Here is a 19,850-nt window from a genome sequence, read left to right on the forward strand (position 1 = left end):
TTTTTTTTTTTTTTTTTTTTTTTTTTTTTTTTTTTTTTTTTTTTTTTTTTTTTTTTTTTTTTTTTTTTTTTTTTTTTTTTTTTTTTTCTTTCTTTTTTTTCTTTTTTTTTTTTTTTTGCGCACGGACCGTTTCAGGCGAATGGAAATGAAATTGCCAATAAAATGAAAAAGCTTGCAAAATAAGATCTAAATAAGGCAAACCTTAAAAAAAAAAAAAAAAAAGAGAGAGCGAGTCAGTTTTCTTATCAGTTTCTATTTCAGTGTACATCTAATTAAGTTTGCATTGCAAGCCTTGTTAATCTAGCTTTCACTGTTAATATACTGTCGAGAGTTTAACAACCATGTGAGATTATTGCCGAGAATTCCACCTAACTGGCACATGCATATAAAATGAGCGGTGCATTTATTGAACTAACAGGTAATTCATTTCTAACTGTTAATATTTCAGTATAATTACTTTGATAGTCCAAATTGCTATGCGTGCGTGAGAAAGAATCGCATTTATTCGCAAAACAAATGATGCACGATGCTGTTGTGTGCAGTAAAAACGTGTTGCTTATCTAATATAAAGTGAAGCAGCTATTAAAAGGATGTAAAATAAACATGCATTACTTTGTCTTGCATCAATATTATGAGGTTTGTGACAGCATTTATGCGTTTTTGGCTCAAACAAACGGCCGTGCATCATCTACATGTTTTGTTCAAAGGGGTGCTGAGAGAAAAAGGCAGGAGAACAAGAGTGGGGGGTTAGAAAGAGAGCGAAAACAGGGAGAATGAATTATAAAGTGTAGAGAATTGAGCACAGAATTGATCTGCAGTCTGTCTGTCCCCAAAGAGGTGGAGCCGCTGTAATGAGAATGGCATACCAGATGCATACGAGGGCCGTCTCTTCCCCATCTCCATCCCTCTCTCAAAGAAGACAAGTTTGTTTCTCAAGGTGATTGTTGCTGTGATAAGGGAGAGGGTGTTATTAAGGGTGACAGCGAAGGGGCTGAGAGGCAGTGGCTGACTGGATAACCTTGTCCCCATCCCCGCCTCGCTTCCTTCTGCATGAGCATCTCCACCACTGGCCTGCCCTGCCTGCTTGCTCGTCTGAACACAATCTGCTGGCTGGAATTACCTCCCGGCCCCAGGAAAACTAAACATGATTTCTGACCTTTCCTTTCTGTGTTCAACAGTAACCTTTGCTGATCCGCCTACGCTACGAGACCATTGCAACGAGCAAAGGGACGGAGCGGAGGGGATGTGGGTGCTTTTTTTTTTTTTTTTTTTTTTTTTTTTAAGGGGGAGGGGGGAGTTGAGAGAATGAACGTCTGTTTGGCTGAATTTATGTATGTGCATATTTATAGGTACAGAGCACAGAGGGTCGACGCAATAACTGAAACACTTGTACAATCAAACAGCACAACAGTAAATATCACCTTCGAGAAAGCTTTCCGGGGTTCAATTTTGCTGCCGGCGGTCGCAATTTTGTAGTTTGTGAGGCGTTCCTGTTATTTTGTCTACTTTCCGTAAGCTGCTTCCATGTGCTGTGGAAGTTTAGCGCATTCGGTCGGGAAAAAATCTAAAGTATGAGACACTGCGTTTCCAGAAATACTGCATCTTTCAACTTGGCTGAATCCATTACATCATCACTCTGCGCTCTCTTGTTGTTCTCAGCAAGTTTTGGCATTGGTATTATCATTAGTAGTTTGTTAGATAAGGCTAATTGATCTCCACCTACACAGTGTATTAGTGAATTGTTGTGATCTACTCCTTCCACTGACTCTGCATAACTCCTACAGCCTCAGCACAATCTGACCCCTCAGGAGCAGCGCACATCCCTATAGAAATGATTTCATCATCTCTTTCTCCCTCTCTTTCTCCCTCTCCCTCTCTGTTTGTCTGCTGCTTCTTCTCCCCTCTTGTCTGCCATCCATAAACCTAATTCACCCCCCCCACCCTCCTTCCTTCTCCTCTTCAAAACCAGTTTGTGCTGATGTGGGGGTAAATGTAAGAGCTTACAGGTAGAGTGACCTGAACATCCCAAGGCTGGCTCGGTGGAGTTAGCTGACTGAACTCTTGGTGAGCAAAGGCCTGTGTATCAGTATTGTTTGTGTAAGAGCACCAGAGGGGATTTGGACAAGGAGTGTGAGCTCTGAATGTGTGACCCAGAGCTGGCCTTACTATTGGATTAGCTCACCCTGATCCCCACAACCTCCGAACATGCTCCCTACTATTTCAAGATCTCTCCATTTATGCCCAGCCAAGCACATTGTGACCAGTAATCTATAGTTTTCTTCTCTCCAAAGGGAGAAGATATACTGTTCAGCTTTTTGCTTCGCCCCTCGCCGCCCCTCCCTCTCGCCGAGTTTATCCACAGTTTTCTCTGTTTATTTTGCACTCGTTCTCTCTCTCTCTCTCTCTCTCTCTCCCACTTTCAGCGTCTCGGAACAAATTCCCTCCTTTCACCTCTCTAGTCTCGCCATTTGTTTTTCTCTCTCCCCTCATTCCTCTCCTCTCTAACTACCCCTCTCTCCTTCATTCCTCCTCGCCTTTCTAAAGGGGATCAGTAGAGCTTAGAGGCCTTCCTGCTTGGTTCATTACTGAGCTGCTCTGACATGGGGAGCTCGTATCTGTGGCAACACACACACACACACACACACACAAAAAAACACACTACTGATGTTTAATACATGGATCACTCTGTTGTCTTTTACGCCAGATAAATTCATCATCAAAAACTGAGCACAGAACAGCAACGGTGCATGTAGCCCTGCTCTCTCAATCTAGATTCCCAATCTTTCTTTCTTTTTGTTTTTTATTTTCTTGTCCTCACTCTCCATTTAACTTATTGCCTCTCGTTCTTGTTCTGCCTTTCTCTCTCTCTCTCTCTCTCTCTCTTTGTTCCGTCACATCTCAGTGATCTGGAGCAAACCTTTTCATTGTCCTTCAGTTGGAGTAAACATACAAACACAATGCAACAACCGCTGCTGGGCCCGCAACACAAAACAAGGCTCATGAAAAGAAAATTGACCTGCGCCGTTCAGCATATGTGCACACCGTGTGCGTGTAAATATGTAACCTATGCTGGGCATGTCCCTTTGTGTGCACACGTGTTCCCATTATCATGTACATCCAACTTCCTACTGTGTGTGTGAGTGTGTGTTCGCAGAGAAAAAGTGAGTATGTTTCAGAGCCGTATGGGTATGTATGCCTGTTTGTCCTCTCTGTGTGGGTGTGTGCGTGGGCGGCAGGCCTGCCTTGAAAATGCCAGAGCCTGTTTCTAATCCAGGCCTCCTCAGTGGGCTGTAGCTCTAGCTGTGCCAGGCAGGCCCTGCTGCAACACCAACAGAGCCCCAGCTGACAGCTAGCCTGCTCCTCTCTCTGCTTTCTGGACAATCTCTGAGCTGCAAACTTTAACAATGGGTTAAGCTGGGAAATGAGAAGAGCCATGAAGGACCATGAGAACTCAGCATTTGTGATTAGAATGGGTCTTATAAGATGAATAAAAAGAAGAAAAAAAAACATGATCCACAAGAGAAGATCAAATGACATGACAGTCACCAACGAAAAAAAAAAACACAACAAGGGGCGAATGTTAACGGGAGGCGGTGTTGGTAAAAGATTTAGGATGAAATCAAAGTGGTTAAAGCTGATTTATCCTGTGTAAGGACGGCGAAGCTCTCTAAGGAGACACCGAACAGCCCTTCAAAAATGAAATATCAGCAGCAGTCAGTGCCAGTCATCAGTGCCATGTGTGATGGAAAATCAATCTATTTCATATCAGAGACCTGTGAGGAGAAAATGAGAGAGACAGGTCCCTGCTGCCGCCTCGCTGTGCCTCTTTAAACGTCTCCCCAACAGAAACATCCCTGCGTCATCGGTGACGGAGACATTCGCAGTGCTGGTGGCTCAATGTGTAACGGCTGCTGTTCTGCTAGATTAGGTAGGTGATTGGCCATTAATATTCATTTCACAGTGTGTCTTTGTTAGGCGGCAGCAGGGGCTGACAGAGTGTTTGGATGGATTTACTCTACCGTATATATTTCCCTTTAATTTCTATAGGCAAGGTGGTTTCCTGGTATGGATTACCTAGAGGCTGAATGTACTGTAGTTCTTTTTTTTGGTCCTTCCTTTTTTTTCCATCAGTTTGTTCTTAATGTTCGACAAAGTGAACGCAAGGAAGAGCTCCGGAAAACTGCTCCAAGATGTCCGTGAGTCATCAAATATTTAGTGGAATTAGAAGAAAATGTTCTATTGTCTTCTTGTTTGAGCAGTGCAAAAATAACCAGGGGTGGAACTCTGGTGTCGTCTGGGCCTGTCTGGTCTTAATAACAGCAGAGAGTTCCTCCTGGAGGAGTCGAGGTCCAGCAGGCATAAAACCACAGTAACAGGTCTTTCCCTAATGGATGGCAACCTGGCGCAGGTGATCTGAACTGTCCTCTCCGTAATGAGATTAAGGGACTAATTAGTATGACTGTAGCGTGGCTGCGTGCACTGAGGAATATGTGGCCCCTATCGGACTAGCAGCGTGGCCCCTGAGAGAGCAGGCCAGACTGAGGTTGTCCCCGGCGTCCCTCCCCTCCCGCCGCACCGAGAGGCTAATTAATACTTTTTTGCATCCGCTCTTCCAGCTACCCGTGCACCATTCCCGAGTTATAAGTCCTGAAAGTTATTGATCTGGGTTTCTGGCAACACGAAGCGAACGAGGATCAGAATAACAAAAAATTTAATCTAGGCAGTTTTGACAGTTAAATATAGCAATAATTACAGGGCAAATAAGATTTACAGCAAATAAGATGCTAAAGCTTGTAAAAAAGTAGGACACGGAGAAGCATCCGCAGCTAAAGACAGCAGCAGATATGAAAACCTAAATTATCTTTGCCAATGATTATTAAAGAAGGAATTCAGGCCAGCAGATTAGAGGCAGAATGAGAACAGGAGTTTTTAAAAAATGACAATCCATCCATTCCCCCATCGCACATTCCCCGTCCCCCCACTTTCACTCCTGCCTCCTAACCCGTTAAAGTCACGCTTGTGTTTGATTGCCCCTGTGGCGGCACTCTGACCTGTTCATTTAAGATGATGTGCAACTCTCAGGTCTGTTCCAACACTCATTTGTTCCTCTGTGGGGTCCCCGCGGATGGCCAATAAGAGGACCCCATACTGACCAAAGTGCCCTGGGAGCTCTAAAACCGGCCACTCACAACCAAGTAAAGAGACAGCTGAGTGTCATTGTTAATGTGGACACACAGCACCACAATGGCAAAATCAATGGAGCTATAGGGGACATCAATCTTGACAGCACAAGACCCTTTTGCTTGTCTCACCACTCCTCTAAAGCTCTGAATGAATGGTTTAGAGAGGGACGGAGGACGAGAGAGAACTGAACGAGGAGTGTGGCAAATAGAAGAAAGAAAGAAAGAAAGAAAGAAAGAAAGAAAGAAAGAAAGAAAGAAAGAAAGAAAGAAAGAAAGAAAGAAAGAAAGAAAGAAAGGAAGGAAACATGGGGGACTGACAGTGATCTTTATTGGCCTTTCCTCCATTCATCTCAAGGGGTTATGCTGTCCTTTGAAGATTGTGTGCATCTGACAGGCGGCCAAGTGGCCAGCCATCCTAATTCACCCAAAACAGGCAGAGGTTTTTAGGTAAAGCCTCAGAAGTGCTGCACGGCAGCTGTATGCATTTGGCAACACTTTTGCATTTTCCCTGCCTGTTTTTCACTTCCAAATGTCTCTCTTTGCAGCGGGATGAGAAAGACTCGCCGAAAAACAGCATCTCTCCTTTTTAAAATAACAAAAAGGCACTTGCTTTATTACGGGGTGACACATGAGATGCAAAAAAAAAATAAAAAATAAGAAAAATAACAGCAAGGTTCATTGTCTCCGCCGCTGACTTGAGGGATGCCTCCTCATCCCATTAACATATATGCAGATAGGCAGCGAGTAAATGAAAGCCTCCAAAAACGGGAGAGATCAAAGACGACAGAATTAAGGCCAAGTAATGAGGATCTTGGCAAGAACCCTGCAAATTTATTGATTGTTTGGCAAGCTGTACATGCTCCTGCTCCATTTTTCCCTGCCTCTATACCATTTACTCTTGTGTTTCAAATGCACACACATCAAGCAGTGTGGGCTTTGACTGGCCCTTTTCTGTGGCTACAGTTCCAGTATTGAGCCTAATCACTATCTAATTTACAGTGCAATAATAATGTACTTGGAATAGGGAACAAGAAAAGAGAGATGGGCAGCAGGAAAAGCCCATCTCGGCCCTCCATCCCTTCAATGGCATATTGTGTAATCAATTATACCCGATACAAAAAAGCACAGGGAGGATGAGACTGTGACAGATTAATCCAGAAACCCAGAGGATTTGAACCAGTAAGGAATAAAAAAAAAAAAAAAGCTGCAAAATATATGTGGTACACACAAGCAGCTGAATTAAGAGGACATCGAATCTACTTGTGCATGTGGATATATGCATTTAGGTACATTAATTAAACTTTGTTTGTGAAGAGCAACATGAAAAAGAATTGGGATAAGACCAAAAAAAAAAGAGAGAGAGAGTGAAAAAAAGAGCGCTGGCTGAAGAAATATTGCATCGAGAGCAGTGGAACAGATGAGATCAGAGGGGAAGAATGAAAAGAATTAGCCTAGATAAGGCAGATGAAAAGAGGGACATGAATAAATGATGAAGAAAAGAAGACAACTACCTCCACGACTCTCGCTGTCAGCCGGTTTCACCTGGATGGGGCGAGTCATCTGCAGGGGAAAAAGAGAAAGAGCAAACGGAGAGGTTAGCGCTGGCGACTCGGGCTGTCGCTGCTACAACAAGAGGCCACAAAGCAGAGGTGTCAAAGCCCTCTCTCACATACTAATAGCTGCTCTGTGATACTGATCAAAGTGCCTTGGCTAGAGGGGGGGGAAACCAAAACACCATCATGCGGCTAAGTTGACTTGACACTGTAGTGTTTCTGGTGCCTGTTATTCAGTGTAAACAAAACAACCTAAGCTCTTATTCACACATAGAATGGGATGTATGTGTGCGTATTTGAGGGGAGAGGGGGGGTTTCATTGCAGCTGTGTTGGAGAGGTTGAAGGGCTGCATGTGTGTGTCTAAGTGAGAGAAGGCCAAGGCAGTCCTAATAAAAGTGAATCCAGCCACAGGAGGAGAGAGATCAATGCGGGCCTATTGATCCGGGCCCTTGGGCTGTGGAGAGTGTCTGGCTGGGAAGGATTCTCTGGTTAGGAGGCTCACTCTAATCCACTGGACCCTGATAAGAATGGCATTGCCTGGATTAGATGCCTCTGTCATCACAGCCTTTGTGTCACGCTCTCCTCCTTCCCCAATTTTACCTCCTCCTTTGTTTCATTATTGTTGTTCGAGCCCAGCAATTTTGCCAGACTTTGGCCCCGATTTGTTTGCAGGAGAAGTTTGAAAGATGTTGCTGCGATTTACAATATGTAGCAGCTGCAGCTTTTTTTTTTTTTTTTTTTAATTGAATATATGCCTCCCACGCACATACGGTTTATACACCCACCCACAGACACATATATGCATAAGACGTATTTATGTAGTGTAGCAGAGCATAAAGCTTATAAGATGATCTATGTGCACGGATCTGATGCCAGCACCCCACCCTCCTATGACTCAGTCAGAAAACAAATAGATTTGACAGGATACAAAACACCCACATTTTAATAAAGTTGGGTCCAAAAGCGGCCCGCAATTGGAACAAGATTACTGGAACATAAAAGCAACTTCATGCCACACTCATCTATTTACAGTAAACCATTTATAGCTGCTATTTGAGCACCTTTTTATTGTTTGGAGCCACTTGCCATCGCCGGACATCACCGAAAACCGCCCAGCACTGATATTTTTACAGCTACATATGTATATTTTGAACCATCGCACTGTCATGTATCTCTTTTTTTTTCCGTTCAATTCCAGAGCAGGGCTGAAAAGGTCAGATTTAAAGACAGGGCAGTCCAATAAAAGCATGACATGTTCAAGGAGAAACACCATAATGGGATTTTAAAATGTCTTAATAACATGCTGATATATGGGGGAGAGGCCCAGGCCCGATTCATTAAGTGCTAAATGTATCCATTTTCACCTTGAGGAACTGAGTAACCTTCCCTAGCTGAAATTATTCCATAAATTTACCCATCGTAAATAATAACTAGCAGCGGCTAAGTCTGTGTGGGAAAACAGGGAGGATGTTATGCTTGTGAAGGTTGAGGTTTCTGCTCCTTGTTTCTTGGGAGACTCCTCATCCTTCTCCCTCCCCATCTACAAGTGCTTTTCTTTTCCTTGTAAAACACGAGCAAAGTAACCCTACAGTATGCTAATGCCAAGCCACAGGGCGCAGCGCTCCACAGCGTGTACGGATAGATTACAGAATCAACCGCAATACTATCGCACACATGTTCAAAGCGCAACCTCTGAGACAGGAACACCTCCGAATCTGGGAGGGGGAGGAGGGGGGGGGGAAACATCGGCGAGACAAATTGACAGATAACTTTACAACCCTCTGCTCCTTCACAGCAACACAGGAAATCTTTGAATTTGCCTCTGACACGTCAAACGGACAAAAGACGCCGCGATGCTGCCAGTTGATTTTTGTTCAAATGCATGGTGGAGAAGGCCAAATCCGCGGCTGTGGCTCCTCCACCATGCTATGATCTCAGCCGTCTCCGCAGGGTGCCTGTGTGTGGGAGGCAGCTCTCTCTAAAGCTAGTTACTGTTCAGCCTCCAACATGCCAGCTTAATGGTCTATTTATTTGCCCGAGAGCAATGCATTATGGTCCTGAACAGTCACTGCTGATGGCTCTCAGTTTGTTAAACTTCCCTTGAACACATAAAGAAAATCGTGTAATTCCAGCAGCAATTAAGTGCACTTTGTACACTCGTAACCATATGCACGCTCACGCATGCACGGACAAGGTAGCTGTAAGTTAAATTTGCTTAGCGTTGCCAAGGAAACCATTCATTAACCGGGATACAGTGGGGCATCTTTTCCTACGACGTCCGTTATGGGTTGGCAGCTTCTTGACACGAAACCGAGCGAAACAGTAACTGATACCCTCTTTACGAATAACAAGTTTTTCATTGATCTGTTAATAAATAAAGGGCAGGTTTAAGTGAGGGAGGTGAGGCGGGATGGAAACGGAGGAGGACGAGGAGAAATGAAAGATTGCGGAAAAAAGACAGGAGATGGAGAAAAGGTGGGGGGGGGAGGTGAGAAAAGATACAGTGAGGGAGGAAGCATAAGATGCCTGCAACTCTCAGATAAGATTGTCTCTGTGCTGAGTGGCATTTCTACCGGTCGGACTCCACCTTCCTGCCTTTCACTTTCAAACACACACTGCAAAAGAAAAAAAGAAAAGAAAAGAAAAAAAAAAACCCAGAACATCTGCACTATACAAACACTGTGTATTTACAGTAGAAATTAACCACCTGCCTCTCTGCTAAAATCTACTGTTTGCATTTTGCGGGACATTAATTATAAATTTGCCAAATGATGAAAATGAGCTCTGAACATGAGGAGCTATTGGAAGAGAAATTTTAATTTGGTTGTCCTGATATTTTCGTTCCAAATTTGTCTACCTGAGGATGATGAGGACGGATTTAAGAAAAGAAAAAAAAAAAAAGAAGCCTTGGTTTCAATATAATTAAACATCATTCAGATTACAAAAGCTGTGGTTTGGTTTTTGCCAACCAAAACAAGTTTTTAATTTGTCTCCTTTACAGTATATGTAGTGATTCTCTCTAAGTTTTTTTTTTTTTTTGCATCGCACAATCTACGAGGGAAACATGCCGTCAAAAGTTTGAAAACTTTGCGTCTTCCAGAAGTTTTCCATTTTTCTAATTTACTTATGTCAACACTGTATAAAAGCAAACCTGCAGACCTCTAAGATCAAAGTTAAATAAAAAAAGAAGAAACAAAAATGAAAAGGAAAAAAAAAGTAATCTAAAAGTCAAGAAGAATAAAGCGTGGGGCCATGCATTTAAAACACTCCTTTGAGATATCTGTGCTGTCTCACATACTGGTAATATGCTATAAAATACTGTATACCGCCTTAAAGAAACACTTTCAGAGGACATTAGTGACATTCTTACAAATACAAAGCTTGCATTAGGTTCTTTTGAATCTCAAAGACCATAACTAGGTAGACATGAAAGTGAACTGAATGTGTTTGACTGAAATAAACAAGCTCCTCTGATGACTCAGAGCGACTCGGTGGCTTCGCGACCTTCAAATTAGCTGCTATTCTTTATCTCCCTCCTTTAGCAGAAAAAATACTGGAGGTTTTTTTTGTTTTGTTTTGTTTTGCCAGAACAAGGCCGGTCTTTTCTCTATTTCCCATTTCCACAAGCTGTGCTGCTCTGAGGGCTTTGACAAATCTATAGTTCCATATGCTTTTATTGAGCCGCCTCATTTGCCCAGTTAAGCCCGCAGTCAGTAGAATTAAAGCTCTTAGCACTAGTATGCTGCTGTTTTATACGAGGGGTCAGATAGAAACCCCGGGGCCTGCAGTACATAATGTAGTGTGCAATAGGCCTGGAATATACACGCAGAGCTGCTGTGTTCCCGTTCATCAATCTTCAAGATTGATTGTCAGCTCCGTTACTTAAACTACAAACCGATCCACCTAAATTAGACCAGTCTGAGGCCGACACATGACTTCACTTGTTTCTGACTTTATCGCACTTCCTGGTAAAGTTTTCTCTTTCTATTTAAACTCCTGCTGTTATTACAGACTAAGCTACAAGGCGCACCGAAGGCTCTGGGCTCCAGCCACAAAAGACATTCCACTGTCTGATTTCAAATTACACCGAGCAAGTGAAGGAAGTTTAGTCAGGACTTGGTCTGTTAGTTGTGTGGAGGATTTAGAGTCTACTGTTGGCACTATCTGCCACAGTAATGAGTTCATGACTAGTAGAGTTTAGCGGGATTGAGCAGTAGAGAGTCCCAGACTCACGCTGACACCCCAGAGAGGGCCAGTGGCAACGCAATAATAATGCTTTCAAAGACCTGGTGCAGTTCCAAGCCTCAAACTTTGCTTGTCTTTAACTTTCATATTATCCAAAAAAAGAAAAAAAAAAGAAAGAGAGAGGAGCCGCCACCACCACAGGAAAATGCAGTAAGTAAAAATAAAATTGCAGTAAATCTCATGTAGGAAGCTCATTCCTCAGTAGAAGTCCTTTAAAAACAGTTACGCAACCGCACTTACTTACAGTGCTGCAATAAAATAACTCTAATAGCCATACAATATGTGTGATGTCTGCTGGCTTTCATTCAGGTTTAATATAGAGTAATGTTTGTCCTGGGATCATTAATACGCATTAGTGGGCCATCAAAGCTCATATTGCTGCACTGCTCAGTAACAGGAGCATAAACAGCCCCCTTATGACTGGGCCATCTCAGCTGATATAATTAATATTTCCAATTATTGATCTGAGGGAGTGCTGAGTGGTGACTGTCCGGGGGCCCCGGCTCCTGCTAATAAATCTGTACTGTATACAGGAAGAGGGAGACGGAGTGCAGCAGAAACAGAGAGAGACAGTGAGCGAGGGGAGAATGATTTACAGTTATGAAGTGCTTTGTTGCAATCACAATAATTGTTTATTAACAATAAAAAAATTACAAATGGGAAATTGCATTTAAAAGGCTTGCTCAAGCTTGGTAATGAACTGTTTCTTAATATTCTAAATTAACTGGATATGAAGAAGCATCTCACCACTTTTGCATGAATATGTGATGGTGTTACCAGTGGCAGTTTTTGCAATGAATTATATCATCACGATGCAGTCTTTCTGCAAAATAACTTCCTTTTTTTTAGGCAGCTAATAAAGCACACTGATGACATTAAGAGTGTTTTGTATGAACATGTTTGAGGGGTTTGCATCTGGTTCTTCATTTAGAATCAGAGAGTAAAATACAGACAATGGGACTACAGAATAGCAGAGACCAATCTTTACATGACATATCACATGGTCGTGTTTTTGTCACTCAAATCTCACCTTAAATCCATTTTTTTTTCTATGTCATCCAAAGATATTCAGATTTGAGATGCTGGAATTCCAATGTTTGTCTGCCTTGATAAACTAGTGACTCAATGAATCAATCAAAGCTGTTTGTAATCATTTCCCTAACAATATTTTAACACAAGTAAATCCTGGAGTATACCGACTGAGAGATAAAATGACATATTGTATATTTCTAGATACAACATCTCATCTGCAGTTTGGTTAAATTACACATGCTTTGATTCATGCGACTGTGTAGGTATGTGCATATGCATTTCTGAGTAATTACTGAACTTCTACATGAACTATGCCAGATGTGCTCGTCGTGCAGTTGCACAGGAGGTGTACGAATGCATCGAATCTACACGGGGATGTTCATGTATGTGCTCGAATGCATGTGGGAGAATGTTTCCTGCAAGTGATTTATAATTTACCCATATGTGAAAATGTGCTGGCGGCAGCAGTGTGGTGGTCCTGATAAGAAGCATCAGTCAGTGCTGAGGAGATGGAAGCCACTATAAGCTTTGGGATTCCTATCAGAACCAACAGGATTTAGAGCTCGAGGCACTGACATGGACTGACAGACACCTGCAGACCTCAGCCAGTCACTATCAGATTTGTAAGTATGAAAAGTTCTACTCCTAAATGCTATATTCATTGCGAATAGGGAGGGTAAAAAAAAAAAAAAGCATCTCCTTTTCTGATGATTTTCTAAAGTGCAGCGAGGATGCATTCTGTAAAGGTGAGTTTTGTCATTCAAACATAAAAAAAAATAAATAAAAAATGCACGCTCTTGTTCGCAAAGTGCAATTTGTTTTTTTTTTGCTTTGCAGTTATTTTGTACGAGTGTTACTTTTTATAAAGGCTGAATAGCTCTTTTTGGAACAAAAAATGTTGATGTCCATCTGTTACACTGAATGCTTCTTGTAATACACCAATTAGCAATGAAGCCGCAGCTAACTCACAAACGCGTGTGATCTGTAGTACCATTACGACTAGCACCACTACAACATCTCTGATTAAGACCATTAGACCTTCTGTTGTCTTATAGCATCCAAGTTCCTGTTTATCTCTTCCCCCAAAACACTAACTGCCTCCCAGAAACAGCCTGAAGTCCATCTACCGAATGCTTTTCCAAAAGCCTTTCCAACCCTCTCTATTATCATGGCTTTACTAGCTGGAGTGGTTGGCCAGCTGTCTGACTGCTACAGCCCTCATTACACAGACAGCAGAACTCAGCTCTCATCAAGATTTCATGAAGGTGAATGTCACACATCAAAACCACCTCATTTGTGGCGCCCCATGACTCAGCAGACAGACAGACTTGTATAGCATGAGTGTGTTGGTTCTCATCAAACTCTTTATTACTTCTGCGTGGAGCCTGATTAGCTGAAAATGCCATATTAAAAAAAATAAAAATCTCACCGTCCACCTCTGAGTTTACTTATCGCTATCCTTCGCACAGACACTGTCACTCGCTCTTGCGCCACGCTTGTCTGTCGACTTGATTATGTCCTCCTGTCTTGTGGAGTATAAGCTGTCTACCAGTATTTGTATAAGAGACTCTGAGTCCTACAAGACTTGTGCAGTGGACTAGGGTAAGTGGGTGATAGAAACAGTGTGCAATCATGAGGGGGAGTAGATAGGGGGATTGAGCTAATGCCCAAATCCTGTCCTACTGAGCCTGTAGCGGGGCGTCCAAGAGATAAAGAGAAACAGAAGGAGAGGGAAGTAAGAGATGGAAAGAAAGGCGGAGGAGAGGGATCTTAGAAAAGTAACAGAAAAGGGAAAACTAATGAAAAGATAGCTGAGGAAGATGTGGAGATTGAGAGAGGAGAGTGGGAGGAGATTTATTAATAAGAGAAAAGAGAATGAAAAGGGGGAAGAAAAGAAAAAAATCCTGTCTCATACCCCTCCTTTCCCTTCCACTTCCTGACTTATGAGCCACACTTTGGTTATCAGGGGAAGGGCATCACTCCCAGACATCTTTGGCATGGCTGCTTTTCAAGCCCAGAGAGCTATTGACATGGCGTGTTACTGTAATGCGTGAAGCAGTGGGAGACTCATTGTAAATCTGTGTCAACAAATGCTGGAGCAGCAGCAAGCTCAATCTCTCTCTCTCTCTCTCTCTCTCTCTCTCTCTCTCTGTGTCTGCCTCGCTTTGCCTCTCTCTTGCATTTACCGACCTATCTAATGAATCTTATCTGCACAGCACACTGGAGGCTTAAGCTTTTGGTGGGCTCACATCTCTCCCCCACACATACACACACACACACACTCTTTCTTATTCTGCTCGCTGTTTCATGTGGTTTACGCTCTTCAGTTCATTTTGAGGAACTGTCCTTAGAAAGATAAGATCATGACGACAGGCCCAACCCAGTGGCTTCAGAAGGGCAACACCGCGCCAATCCCGGGCCGCGGCGGCGAGGGTCCGCAGCGAGCAGGAAGTGAGGAAACGGCAGAGGATATGTTCCGTGACAGAATTACAGATCTGGAAGTCGTGTGAGGCTTTAATGCTTAAAGGTGCCCTCACGCACTGACGCCATGTTTCCTATCTGACTGCCGCTTTGATATTTGCTTTGAAGATTATGTCCTGCCTGACCATCGGCGGAGGTAGTGATGTACAGCGTCACATGCGGCTGCACATGCACTTGAGGCTCGGCGATAAGATCTGATATCCAAACCAGGGTTAACAGTAAAGCTTGGCCCCGATAACAGTAAATGAAACGAAATATTTGGAGACACGGCCTAACAATCAGAAGATTCTTTTTATTTTCTGTCTTTGAACGTTGACAATAGCAAACAGCCCTGGTCAAATGTGTGGTTTTCTATTACTCGGCCATGCACTCATGATGCTGTACGACAAGGTCACGTTGTGCACATCTAACTACTATAACTACAATCTGACAGTCTTTCCCCCCCCAAAAAATGCGCCCACACAAATGATATGGCATCTTTTTTTCTTTTCTCTGCGTCTTTTCCCCCAACATTTGTTTCTATATCCGAAGTAAACCGGGCATGCATGATTAATAAAATCGCTTATAACTGCCGGGTGGAACAATGCAGACTTGGTTCCCCCAGTTTTGATTAAACCGACAGAAATGATGCAAGCACAGTGATTAGTTGTTTGTACTTAGGATTAGAGTGATTCATTGTTGTACTTTCAGGTACATTACAGGGGTGCGTTGCCATCGACAATTTGTCTAATGGAATCAATTTACGGGGCATGCCAACGTGACTTAAATTAAGTCACGAGACGTTCACATTGTCGAGTTTGGTGAATTTTTCCGCTCATTCTGCTGCCTTACATGCACTCGGCCAACAGACTTCTACGTGGACACACTCAGATACACAGACACCCTTAGCTGCATGTTTCTTTTACCCTCTGTGTTGAGCCCAGAATGCTCCTGCTGCTGTCACAGCAACTCCAGGATTGTGACAGATTACGGCCTGCTGCCCTGACCAGCAGGAGCCAAGAAGTGTTGCCTGCCCACTGACTCATAATTCTTGGCATACCTATGCCGAGTTGACGTTTCTTTAATGGTCCCCAGACCTCCAGTAGGAATCCTTGTCCTGAGCACTATGATTGCCTATTAGAAATTCACCGGCACTTGCATTTTTCCTCTCCACGTCTTGTGCCACCGCTCATAGGAGGAGCAGCAGAAGGAGAAGCCAGAGAAGGATAGAGATAGATGGAAGGAGGGAGTGAGATAGGGACACAGCCAAGCACGTTGGCTTTGGTTTGGAGGAAGGTGCGAGCGGTGCCAGAAACAGAGACAGACAAAAAAAATTTAAAAAATGGAGGCTGAAAAAGAGAAAAACCTGTGTCAGAAATGTAGAGAATATAACAATACGTCCCTCAGCTAACAGCATTATTACCAAAATAACAGTGGGCTGTCTCCTTTAACTCCGTTTCTCCCTTTCACTCTACATATTCTTTCAGTCGACATGCCCTCCTGCCCAAAATCCTGCTGTCTGCTCTGATACGCCACTGGAGGACTTATTCGGTCTCATTAACCAGCCACATCTGCCACAGTTACAGATCAGTGTGACATACTGTTTATTAATGTTAGGATGATCGACCATTTGTTATCCTATAGGACTGTTATCAAATTGGTGAAATCTGGACTCGGCACAGTTGCCTGGTACATGTGTGTGTGTGTGTGTGTGTGTGTGTGTGTGTGTGTCCATCAAAGGGGGGATTGTGAGAAGGAGCCAGAACTCACAGGATCGACATAGGACCAGCCTGCTCTGTCCATCTGCTCAAAGCTTCATTCCCAGCATATCAATACCCCATGTCTCATACACACACACATGCACGCGCGCACACACACACACACGCAGCATTCTGTCACCTGCGACTTCTCCTGGTTCCATCACTCTCCCACCACTCCAGCCCTTGGCTGTAAAGCCTGCTTATGTTTCATCCTGACACTTGGAGAAAATCCCCGCTTGTCTATAAGCGCATTCAGCACTACACAAAAGGGACAGGCCTGTCTTCTAGCCTCTCTCATCTCCTCCTCCTCCTCCTCCTCTCAAGTCTGACGCTGCAACACAGTGAAATTGTTTGCTAAATAAACACAAAAACCCCTTTTCACTGTGTCTGGTTCAACCTTGAACTGCGCAGAACCCGAGGGCCAGACAAGCAGCACAACGGCCTGACCTCTCGCCATTTCTCCAAATCTGCAGCAAACACACTCTGACGAAGTGAGAACAAGAAGCACTGGAGCGGAAAACACATTGGAAGTGTCTTTGCCAACTCCCACTCCTCGCTGCCTCCCAAGGCCTTGTGTGGCTTATTTCATTGGTAAGGTTTGGAGCGGGTGAGTGAATGTGGTTCGGGGCAATGTTCTGAATGTGTTTGTGTCTAAATTTGGTTAAAAAAAAAAAAAAAACTAAGCGCAGAGGGAGCAAAAGAAGGTTTGTCATGTACTGTATGTGGTTTCAGAAAGAGGCAAGGTTGAAAAAGTTTGAAAAAGATTTAGGTGCTGCAGAGTGCACTTACACTGCAGAGTGATATGGGATTTTGGACAGAAGAGGAGGGAATTATGTCTTATAGCACAAAGAGCAGAGGAGTATGTGTCGGCTATACACACAGCTGAATGTAGAAAAATGCTGTAAAACTATTACAACCGACTGAGAACTAGAAGTGGTAATGGGTTCAGACCTGACTCGTGCATTACATCCATTCTTCTCTTTTTGACCTCATTAACCCCATGAAACTCATCACACAGTCAAAAAAGAAGCTCAAGAATTTGCCTGGAAATCATTGTAATTATACAATTTTAAAGTTGGCCTGAGCATGGAAACATATTAACAGAGATAGCTGCAGCTGTACAGTGATTGCAAACTGCTAGTTGTTATTCCTGCATGTTGAAGTATTGTGAAAAGCTCACTGAATCCATGGCTATGTCATACATTTTGTGGAGTATTATGGGAGCTGTAGTCCCAAATCTTAGAGCCACAGTATCTCAAAAATAAAATAATGCACACAATAATAAATGCAATGACAAAATTAATTTGTGTTTTTGCGAGTTGCACTATTAAGATGCATTTTTTTGGCATTACTCAGGCTCATTGTGCGTGGTTCTTATATACTCATAGAAAATACAAATATTCTGTGTTGAAGCTCAAACTAAAATAAACATTTTCCACTTCTAAAGCATGTGTAGAACAACTCACATACAAATTAGCCCGACTCACTCTGAAAAATAATAACATACAGCATCGCCTGGATAATATATGTAGCGACTCCGCTAAAAGCCTGCAAATAAAGAAAAAGAGACGCGAGCAGAAGAGGGGTTCAAACTGAAGGCGCATCATCTGCTGCCGGTGTTCTCAGGGTGATGCCAGTGTTGACAGTGTGCTGGATCTGTTCTGGTAATCCTCTTGTCTAGTTCTTGACTGTTCTTGGTTCTCTTTCAGATGAGGGGGAAAAAAATAAAAAAAAAATATATGCGCAGTTCTGCTTCAGATCAAGTCCCGGAGACATCTGTTGAGGTGAAGTGAGCTCCCAAGCTAATCAACAGTGGGAGATCCAGTTATCCCGTTATAATGCCCTACCTCGAGGTGCAATCGAAATGCTGCGCACCTACCCAACCCGCCATCCCCACCGCTAAACTCATAATGCATCCTCCTCCTCCTCCTCCTTCTCTTCTTTCTTTTTTTTTTGCATCAGCAGCATTCTTGACAGCCCGTGACCTCACATGGTCCTCACGCCTCCCACCATCCAGGGACATTTGTATGCATGCATGTATTCATGAGCAGGTATTAAATTTAAAGATGTTTTTACAGTCAACAGTCACTGATATACAGCTAATGCAGGCTAAGAAGAGAGGGAGAGGCAGAGAGGGAGACGGAGGGTGGGAGGAAGGGAGGGAGACATTCTGTGCACTCTGTATGAACTCCACCGAAATCACACTCAGAGGCCTCCTACACTCCTGCTCCTCCCTGTCTTGGCTTTTTTTTTTTTTTTTAATATTAATTTTTCCACTTTAATGATGTTCATCTGAGCACATTCGTCTAACAATTACAACTTGATGATTTAGCATTTTTTGCAGGATAGGATCTTAAATCCTACTGAAATTGCATTTGGGATTTGAGGCGCATTCCCTCCGTTCGCTTCCCTATCTCGCCGCAATCGCGAGGTGGATGTTTGCGTCTCGCCGTTCCGCGAGGTCAAGACGCTTCTCGGTTCTTCTTCTTTTTCTGAGGGCAGTCCTGGGAGCTCTAATGGCTGGTTCGCACTCTCTGCTTTACATTATTTCCTAACTGCAAATACTAAGAGGCCATGTCAGTCAGAGAGCAGTCCCATTGCACTTAAGGATGTAACCTACATACACTCAGCCATGGATGGGAAAAAAAAAAAAAAAAAACGCGTACAAAGACACTTGAATATAAAGCATGTACACACACGCATGCGTTCACTAAGACTTCACTAACTGGACATGGGGGGGCTCTTAGCTCAAGGGGGGGTCACACAGGGGACGCTTTATTTGCTCTAAGACTATACCACCCACAGACCACCGCCAGTACAGTGTACAGTACTTATTGCAAACTAAAGAGGACAGAGCGCAAGAGAGAAATAAGCGAGAAGAGTGCGCAGAAAATGGAAAGAGCCAAAGAAAGTGATTTTGCCTCATAGTTCATCTTCATCTGGATGCCCTGTCCCAACCCCCAGTTCATGAAATAAGTCCTGCTGAAAATCAATGGCAGTCCGAGCCGTGTAAAGGTCAGCCATTCAGCAGCGCTGGCCTTGGTGGACCAGTCAAGCCCAGGCTTGTACTGTGAAGCTCAGCTAAGTAGAATTAATGGGGGGATCGATTATTCTGCACACAACTTAAATTGAACTAAGCAGAGAATCATTTTAAGGCAGGAACTGTACCATGACGTAGAATGAGATGCATTTGCCACATAGCCAGGCCCAGAACTCATTTAGCAAGCACAAAGTAAAGGGTGGGGGAATAAAAAAAAAAAAGAGAGAGAGAGAGAGATTTTTAAATAAAGGATCTCACACTCTCTCTCTCTCTCTCTCCATCTCCGCTCTATCACTCCCCTTCTGCTCCCTTCTTTTTGACTTCACCCTCTGTGGAGTAACCTCCCGATGATTCGCTGGAACCACCTGGGACCCAACTCATAGATTTGATACAAAGAAGCACTTTTCCTCTTTTTCATTTTTTTTTTTTCTCTTTGTTTCCTCCCACCTCACTCACTCCTTCCCTCCCCCCTTACCTCCTTTTTTTTTTTTTTTTTTTAATATTAATTTTTCCACTTTAATGATGTTCATCTGAGCACATTCGTCTAACAATTACAACTTGATGATTTAGCATTTT

The 19,850-nt window shown here is 43.3% G+C and overlaps 1 protein-coding gene across 4 annotated transcripts in view; it reads right to left on the reverse strand.

Moving 5' to 3' along the window:
• Positions 1 to 19,850, reverse strand: part of celf5a (cugbp, Elav-like family member 5a) — a 192,454-nt gene that overhangs the window by 83,461 nt on the left and 89,143 nt on the right. For 3 of the 4 annotated variants that reach the window (XM_008289640.1, XM_008289638.1, XM_008289639.1), the window contains exon 3: positions 6,695 to 6,743. In XM_008289640.1, coding sequence (XP_008287862.1) covers positions 6,695 to 6,743 — 49 coding nt within the window. Of the gene's footprint in view, positions 1 to 6,691; positions 6,744 to 19,850 lie in introns of all 4 variants that reach the window. The other variant, XM_008289637.1, reaches the window with a different exon arrangement.

The sequence above is a fragment of the Stegastes partitus genome, unplaced genomic scaffold (genome assembly GCF_000690725.1).
Source record: "Stegastes partitus isolate 25-593 unplaced genomic scaffold, Stegastes_partitus-1.0.2 Scaffold627, whole genome shotgun sequence".
In the NCBI taxonomy this organism is placed as follows: domain Eukaryota; kingdom Metazoa; phylum Chordata; class Actinopteri; family Pomacentridae; genus Stegastes; species Stegastes partitus.